Source organism: Mus caroli, chromosome 13, assembly GCF_900094665.2.
Source record: "Mus caroli chromosome 13, CAROLI_EIJ_v1.1, whole genome shotgun sequence".
Classification (NCBI taxonomy): Eukaryota; Metazoa; Chordata; class Mammalia; order Rodentia; family Muridae; genus Mus; species Mus caroli.
In genome coordinates this window covers 36430187-36438599 of record NC_034582.1, presented here as the reverse complement: position 1 = coordinate 36438599, position 8413 = coordinate 36430187, and the positions used below count along the sequence as shown (strand labels likewise).

Here is an 8413-nt window from a genome sequence, read left to right as displayed (position 1 = left end):
AGAGAGAGAGAGAGAGAGGAGAGATGAGAGGAGGAGGAAGAGGAGGAGGAGGAGGAGGAGGAGGAGGAGGAGGAGGAAGAAGAAGAAGAAGAAGAAGAAGAAGAAGAAGAAGAAGAAGAAGAAGAAGAAGAAGAAGAAGAAGAAGAAGAAAAGTTGTTGTTGTCGTTTCTATGGTAACAGGGAAGCCTCAGCGTCCAGTTTTTGAGAACCACTCTGCCTCTGAAGTACAACCACACACAACTTGTTATGTCCCAATGACTCGGTTGTTCCAAAACTTTCACTTCCAAATCACAAGCAAGGACTTGTCGTGATCAAAGATGGCCATGGTATGTATCAGTTCCATAGGAAGTGCTACGAGAATGTTTCCAGGAACATCAGCACTAGGGACCATGGTTCAACTTCCCAAGGCGCCTAATGGTGACATCAAAAGGTGACAACTTATCTGAAAGACGCATCTCTGACTGTTAGATGTAAAAAGCCCCGGCCGACTCCGTGCGTTCACATAAGGAAACAAGAAATGGAATGAATGTCTAAGCCACGAGGCTCTCATCTTGTTTAGTTTTTAAGCGTGCGCATCAAAGCGCACATGTGTGATGTAACCTGTGGGACTTTGCTTCATGTCTGTATTGTGAAAAGTCTGATAAGTCAAGCCAAACACTTTTGGCACTTTCTTATTGCTTTATAGTGAGAACATCCCAAACCCTTTTGCCAGCATCGTCATTACCCACCACCATCCTGCTGTGAAATAACACGCCAGCCCTTCTCGCCCCAGCCAGTTGATAACTGAGTGCCCTTTTCAAAATCCTAAGAAAGCCAGACCTAAGAGCTATGTGTCACCCCCTGAGCTGGATAGCTTTATGTCAACTCAACATAAGCTAAAGTCATCAGGGAAGAGGGAACCTCAATTGAGAAAATGCTTCCTGTAAGATTGGACTGTAGGCAAGCCTGTTGGGTGTTCTCTTAATTAGTGATTGATGGGGGAGGGACCAGTCCATGCTGGATGGGGCCACCCCTGGGCTGATGGTCCTAGGTTCTATATGAAACATTCTGAGCAAGCTAGTAAGCAGTACCCTTCCATGGCCTCTGCATCAGCTCCTGGCTCCAGGTTCCTGCCCTGCTTTAGTTCCCGTCCTGACTTCCTTCAGTGGCAAACAGTGGTAAAAAAGAGTAATCATTTATAGACCTTTTCCTCCACAAGCTGCTTTGCCCATAGGAGTTCTTGACAGCAATAGAAACCCCCAGTCACCTCCACTGATTGACACAAAGCCCTGAGAGCAGCAGTATTAGTCAGTGTATCCACATGTTCCCCAGCAAGAGAGAGAAACCACATCTGACCCTCAGGCTCCATCCCTACATTAATTTGCAGATATCTTCCTCCAGATACCAAATGAGGGGACACGACAGAGAGCAGTCTAGACAGGCATTTCATGGGAGAGACATGTTCAGTGAACAGAGAGAATGCATCAGCTTGGGATGTGAACTCAATTTGAAGATGACAGATTATTGGCCCACAGCCGTGGAAGAGAAAACTGGGCTAGCATTCAGGAGAGGAGATGTATGCTTGTCTATCCTGAAGGCCACAAATACCAACCTCCAGGCTCCCTTTACTCACACCAGGCACCGTCTGGACATTAAAGCAGCGAGTTATTAGGCATCGGTCAGCTTCAGCATCCACGAACTCTGGCAGGATTGTGGATTCTTCCGCATCCTCTAGTCAGTAAGAAAGGAACAAAACCCAGTAACCTCCATGAACCAAGCAGGCATTGTGTCCTTACTCTCCAAGCAAATATGGCTCTAGTACACCGCCACCTAGTGGTATGCGCTGGTAGTGAGGTTGTGCCTCGAAGCTAAGCACTTGAAATTGAAATTCAAGAGAAGCTGCCTTGTTCCAGTAGGAATGGGCACTGCCGAATTGCATCTCCTAACAACCCCCAGTCTCTGTTCTTCTCGGCCGCTTCCAGATGTCCCCAAAGAGGGACACTGGCAGAATGAGAAGGAGCTTCAAGGTTATGATCGGGTCTTCATGGGATGCTGTTAGCTGACCAGCTCAGGGTGTGAAGGACTTTTTCCAAGGCACCCCCATGCTTCTTCTACAGTGAAGTTAGAGTCAGAATTCTGCCACCTCCCGGCATACCTGCTTCTCTTTCACAGCTACTAGAAATCCCACCATCTTCTTTTTCAAGGCCAGAAAAGAGTTTCACCAAAACAGAAGTCTGAAATGAGGGGGCCTTTAAAAAAAACAAAACAAAACAAAACACAGCTCTAAAGCTGACCCCACAGCGAGTTGATGAATTAGAGGAGCTGCATATCTGCTATGTTCTTTTGCATGTTGCCCCCTCCCCCAACTACCACCTTCTAGGATCAGCTCTGTTTGTTCAGCCACTCTCCCGTGGTCTTTTGTCAACTGTCAATGGTTTGAATGCACTCTTCAATCTTTGCATATTAGAAACCATACCCACAGTTCAGTAGCTGTGAGAGCAGGGATGGTTTTTTTTTTTGGGGGGGGGGGGGGGGGGGGGGGGGGGGGGGGGGGCATGCTGTAAGACTACTTCTGAGTCGAGACCTTCAGAGGCTGGCTGTAACCTCCTCCAGCCTTGAGTAGGCTGGCTTTGACCTTGCTGCCACTGAGAATGAGACCACCTGGGGTGGATCCTTCCAATTTAGATGGCTCTATTGTTCTGTCACCTGCCCCTGCTCTTCTCCAAGACACTGCTTACTGCTGAGAGGTCCTAGAGATATTCCGGAGACAGCATCAGGCAGACAGCATCCTGCAGATCCACCTACAGTCTGGCAACAGGCACCAAGAATGAATTGGCAGGGATTGGGCCTCCTCCCTTTATAAGCACAGACTCTTAGTAAACTTGGGGGCCTTGAACAGAAACATGTCTTGGCCTCCATTATTTCTCTCTCGGTTTCCTTCCATACAGCTCCGGCCTCCCATCCGCAGGCGGCTACAGCTGGCCAGATGTCAGGACAAGGTCAAAGGAGACTCCAGCCTCCAGAGCTAAATAGACTCTGTTACTTTATCAGTGACCTAGCCTGTTGATGACGTATAACAAAATATGGCTAACAGATGATGGAGGAAGAGGGGGAAAGGAGGAGGATGGAGAAAGAGGGAGGGGAGGGAGAGGGGGAGGAGGCAAGGGGGTAGGGGGAAGAAGGAGGAGGCAAGGAGAGAGGGAAGGAGAAGGAGAGGAGGAGAGGGCAAGAAAGGGAGGGGAGGAGGTGGTGAGGTGGAGGGGAGGAGGGGATGAAGGGGAGGGGGAAAGGGGAAGAAAGAAAAAAAGAAAAAGAAGAAAATAGAAGAAAAGAAAAGAGAAAAAAAGAAAAGAAAAAGAAAACCTGGCATCCAGGTTCTTCCAGTTTAAGTTGCTCTAAGGCCTAGAGTGACTTTGCATCCACACTTCCCTGGAATGTGGCTCTCTCAATGTGAGTCTGCAGTGAGTGCCCACTAAGGATCCTCCAATCCCCACCCTTTTCATACAGGAGCTTCCTACTCCAGGAGCTGTGGCTTCCTCTGGTGTAGACTCCAGTCCTCCACACCAAAGACATCTCATTCAGTTTGGGGATGTGGGAACGTGCCAATTCAATGATCCTCATAAGTAAAGGCCAACTGAGCACACATCGGGCCATTTTGTCAAGTGACATTACAGAAAAGCCTTCTTCCTAAGTGGTTCATACGTCCTCCTCTCTCATCCTCCTTGTAGGACCTTGAGAACTACTAGATCTGTAGAACACCTTATCATCTATAAGATGCTTAAAATAGAACTCAAAACAAACGAAAGGAGCCAGCCAAGACTCCCTCCCGCACCTTGCTCCTTCCCTTCCTCTGGCCTTTCCATTCAGTCTCTTTGTCTGTTGTTGGATGTCCTTTTACCACAAATCTCTGCCTTGCCTATTGTCTGTGATGAAAAAGCACCCCTGTGCATGTATAGGAAGAAGTGGGGTCAAGTCGGGAGACCACAGAATCCCAAGGCAGGGGTAGGGCATTTCTACAAGGAAAGACCAGTACAGAGTTGAGAACCTCCCTTCTGATTCTGCCCAGGATCAGGAAGAAAGATCAAGAAGTCTGCCGTCTCCGTGGGAGTATGAACATGGGAGTATGGGAAGGGAGTAATAATACCTCATCTACAAGCTACACTGGCCACAGTACATGCAATAAAGCCTTTCAAGGCAGAAAGGACTTTTGTGCCCTATGTATTGAAGATAATGGACCCATGAAGAGATCAGATTGAACCTAGAACTCTCAAGTCTTCTGCTTGACCAAAGGATACATCAAAACCCAAGAGACTGAAAATATATTTTCAAACGATCAAAGAAAATGAAGCTAGGCATGGTAGCAACAGGCCTTTAATCCCAGCACTTTCGAGGCAGAGGCAAGTGGATCTCTGTGTTCAAGGCCAGCCTGGTCTACAGAGTGAGTTCCAGGGCTATAGAGAGAATCCTTGTTTAGAAAAAGGAAAGAAGGAACGAACGAATGAACAGACTAGGGTGAGAGAAAAAGGGAGAGAGGGAATGAGGAGAGAAGGGGAGAGATAGATGATGGATGGATGGGCGGATGGATGGGCAGATGGATGGATGGATGGATGGATGGATGGATGGATGGATAGATAGATAGATAGATAGATAGATAGATAGATAGATAGATAGATAGATAGATAGATAGATAGATATGCCACCTGTTTGTCTTCTCCCAAAGCTTGAATGGAAGCTTGTAAAATGCCAAGTTGCCTATCGAAGTGGATTTCTATTTTCTTTGCTTCTCTCTTGCTGATAACAATCGGCTGCTTCAGGTAAACGATGAACATCTTTATCGTATCATTTTCTAACAACAAAAAAAAAAAGGTGCCATATCAGGTATATCAGTGTAATGAAAGCTTTTGTCAACTGTACAGAATCTTCTGCAGAGAATGTGAAGCCATACTAAATATAAATGACATTGACATTTTTATTTACATACACACAAATACATGACTCAGAGGCCGATTATCTGAAAACATGAAGGACCTTGCTGTTCTAGTAAAGAAATAAGTGTCATCTTATATGGCACCATTCCATGTGTCCCTAAAAAGAATTCTTGTTATACAACAGGTACTTTAGTTTCAAATATGCTAAGCAAAACTCTCTTCTCTCCCTCTCTTTCTCTCTCTGAAATCCTACAGTTCTAAAATTCAGTTTCCAATATGCCAATATCCATTTCATAGACATCGCTTTTTTTTTTTTTTTGGTTTTGGTTTTTCAAGACAGGGTTTCTCTGTATAACCCTGGCTGTCCTGGCACTCACTTTGTAGACCAGGCTGGCCTCGAACTCAGAAATCCGCCTGCCTCTGCCTCCCGAGTGCTGGGATTAAAGGCGTGCGCCACCAAGTAGAAACATCTATGGAGATGTCTGGGTCTCAGGCAACAGCCCCTTCTGTGATACTGTTGTGGCAAATGAGCAGTCAGTTTCAAAACTGAAAATAACTCGGATCAAAATTCAAGTTCAGTCTCAAAAAAAAAAAAACTGCATCAGTAAAGACTAGACAGATGCTAGATCTCGTAGGAAGGTCATGAAAGAGCAGACAGAGCTAAGAGCCAAGTACCTACCCAAGGTAGAAGAGAGAGAAAATGAAGAGAATAGGGGACACACAGGTCTTCACCTGGGTGATCCAAGATGACAACCCACTTGGCAATTATTGGCTGATACAAACTACATGATCTGCCAGCAGAGAACCACATCAGACTGTAAAGATTTAACATAGTTAAGAACATACAACAGCACAACCATTTTCATCTTAATTACAAGTTGATATCTTTCAAAGAGTCAGTTGAGTAATGGGTTGAGACTAATCCACTCTTTCGTTTAATGACGCTAAGAGAATATTGCAAATGCTCTCTGATTGCCTTGTGGTTAAGGACTCGGCTCTCTCCTTACCTCAGGCTGAGTTCAATTTCCATTCAGAGAAGCCTCCCTTCTGGGTCTGGAGAGATGGCTCAAAGAACAAGAGCTCATTTATTCTTCCAGAAGACCCAAGTTCAGTTCCCAGCACCCATATCGGGCGGCTCACAAACACCTCTTCCATCAGCTCCAGGAGACCTGACACCCTCTTTTGGCCTCTGTAGACATCCACTCACATGCAAGAATTTCTGGACACAGACAGACACAGACATGTAAATAAAATAAATATTTAAAATGTAAGAGAAATACTCCAAATAGGAAGGTATGGTCAAAATCTGCTCTAGAATTAACTAAACATAACAGCAACAGAAGCAACAGTCAAAGCTCTATGGAAAGGCATTTACATCTTACCTATAATGATGAACTTGACCATGGCTTCCTTCAAAAGTTTTACTGGCTCCCACAGAGCACTCTTGAGGGGAAAAAAGAAGGTGGGGGGGGGTCATGGACACATAACCATATTTACCCAAAGAATTCCCAAATGCTCAGGTCTACTGGGGAATGAACCCTGGTTACCTCTGCATTATCTATGTAAAAAGTCACGCTCTGGCTTCCTAGGTTAAAATCAATCCAAAATTCCTCTAATTTTTCATCAGCTGGTTTTCTCATCTGTGGGAGAATTTCAGCAAAAGTTATGTGGATATCTCACGTCAAAAGGTCCAATTAAATCACTCACTAACAATACCCTATGCCCCTAGAACAGAGCTAGTATCCAACTCAGAAGTGGGTCTCACGTCTGGTACTCAACGCCCTGTGCAGAAAGAGCCCATTGTCCTCAGACTATCTAACAGATACTTCAAGGTGTTACATGACCCTATCCATGTAACTTTTTCCCTTGGTGAAAATCATGAAGGGAGAGGGGACCCGTTGTGTGTTGAATCTGTAGTAAACACTGAATAGCAATGGAAACGCCCAGCAAGGAAGATTTTGTGAGCAAGCGAGCGGCGATCTGGTGTCCCGCTTACCGTCAATCAGGGAACAGCTAATACTTAAGCTCTGATTGCTTTTGCTTTTATAGTTATAAAATACACATTCGTGGTAAAAATCAAGCTTCCAGCGATGCAGTATTCTAGAAAGAGTAAATGTCTTTCCTGTCCCCATAGGCATCTATCTGCCCGGAAGCTCCTCCTGCAATGCCATCTATCCTCCCTAGGGGAATCCTAGACAAATGTCAGAGTCCAGGCTGAGCACCACTCATCGGATAGACTTAGACCAGAGTGCTTCTGATTTTGGAATGTCTGCATGTATGTAACGGGAAGGAGACTTGGGAAAGGGACTCGTTCATACCACAAACCAACTGACATTCATCTCCTAGGGGAAATTTATACCGTAGTTGACATATTATATACTTGTATTCTACTTGTGCCTTGCATGAAGACAGGTGTGGGTCATTTTATGTTTCTTTTACATCTTATTTACTGTGTGTTTGCATTCACATGAGGGTGTGTCATGGCATACACATGGAGGTCAGAGGACAACTTGCAGGAGCCAGTTCGCTCCTACCATGCATCTCTCAGGGACTGAGTTCAGGCCACTGGGCTTGGCAAAAGCACCTTTATCTGATGAGCCATCACCATGGGCCATGAGGCTTCTTGTGTTTATGTGTGTGTGGATGTACATGGGTGTTGAACCTCAAGTAGCATCTAACTTTCTATTCTGCATACAGGATCCTTGCCTAGAATTTCCTCAGTTCTACTTGGCTGGCCAGTCAATCCAGCGGTCTTCCTGTCTCAGCCCAGACCAAAGGATCCAGAACTGGAATTAAAAGTGGATACTATGACTCCTAGCTAAAAAAAAAAAAAAAAAGGAAGGAAGGAGGAATTATTTCTAAGTATTAAACTCCTGTCTTCATGCTTTTGAGGCAGGTACTTTTTTGACTAAGCTCTCAAGTCTTAATCTTTCTATTTGGTATCACGGAGCGCTCAGTAGGTCAGGCTTGTTGGAACATGTTAGACCTTTGGCATAGGATGTTCAACCTTATGCATAATGCCATTATTCCATGAACAGTAGACTAAACACCAGACTCGCTATTCTAGAAACCCACTTTCTAAGAAACAAGAATTTTTGGGACAATTTTTCTCTCCATCGCTCAAGCCTACCATGGTGACCACAGAGAGGAGCAGAGAGCTTTCCCCACAACACACGCCACTAAAAGCCAGTCGACAGGTGCTAGTGTAAGAGCCCGGATTGAAGCAGATGGAAGCCTGGAAGCCTGGAAGCCCTGACGAGAACAACCAGAGAGTAAACTCCTCCTCGGGGAAACAGAAAAGGAGAGAAACATGACAGGCAAGCATCCTTAACTCAGCTTTGGGAAAAGGAGCTTTGTGTTGGGAGTTGAAAAGGCTCAGCCCCAGGAGCCATGAAGGGTTCCCTGAGCCCATGACAAAGAAATGATCGAAATGATTAGTGAGAACACCCAAGAAATCTCCGCTGAGCCACAGTTTTAGGTAAGTAGGTGTGCTTCCCCTGGAAGCC

General features: G+C 45.4%; 1 protein-coding gene across 1 annotated transcript in view; it reads right to left on the bottom strand.

Annotated features, from left to right (window-relative positions):
- Sycp2l (synaptonemal complex protein 2 like) overlaps window positions 1-8413 on the bottom strand; it is a 60735-nt gene that overhangs the window by 29000 nt on the left and 23322 nt on the right. Inside the window, 5 exon segments of the mRNA XM_021181021.1 lie at window positions 1592-1710; window positions 2135-2228; window positions 4680-4825; window positions 6290-6350; window positions 6455-6547. Coding sequence (XP_021036680.1) covers window positions 1592-1710; window positions 2135-2228; window positions 4680-4825; window positions 6290-6350; window positions 6455-6547 — 513 coding nt within the window.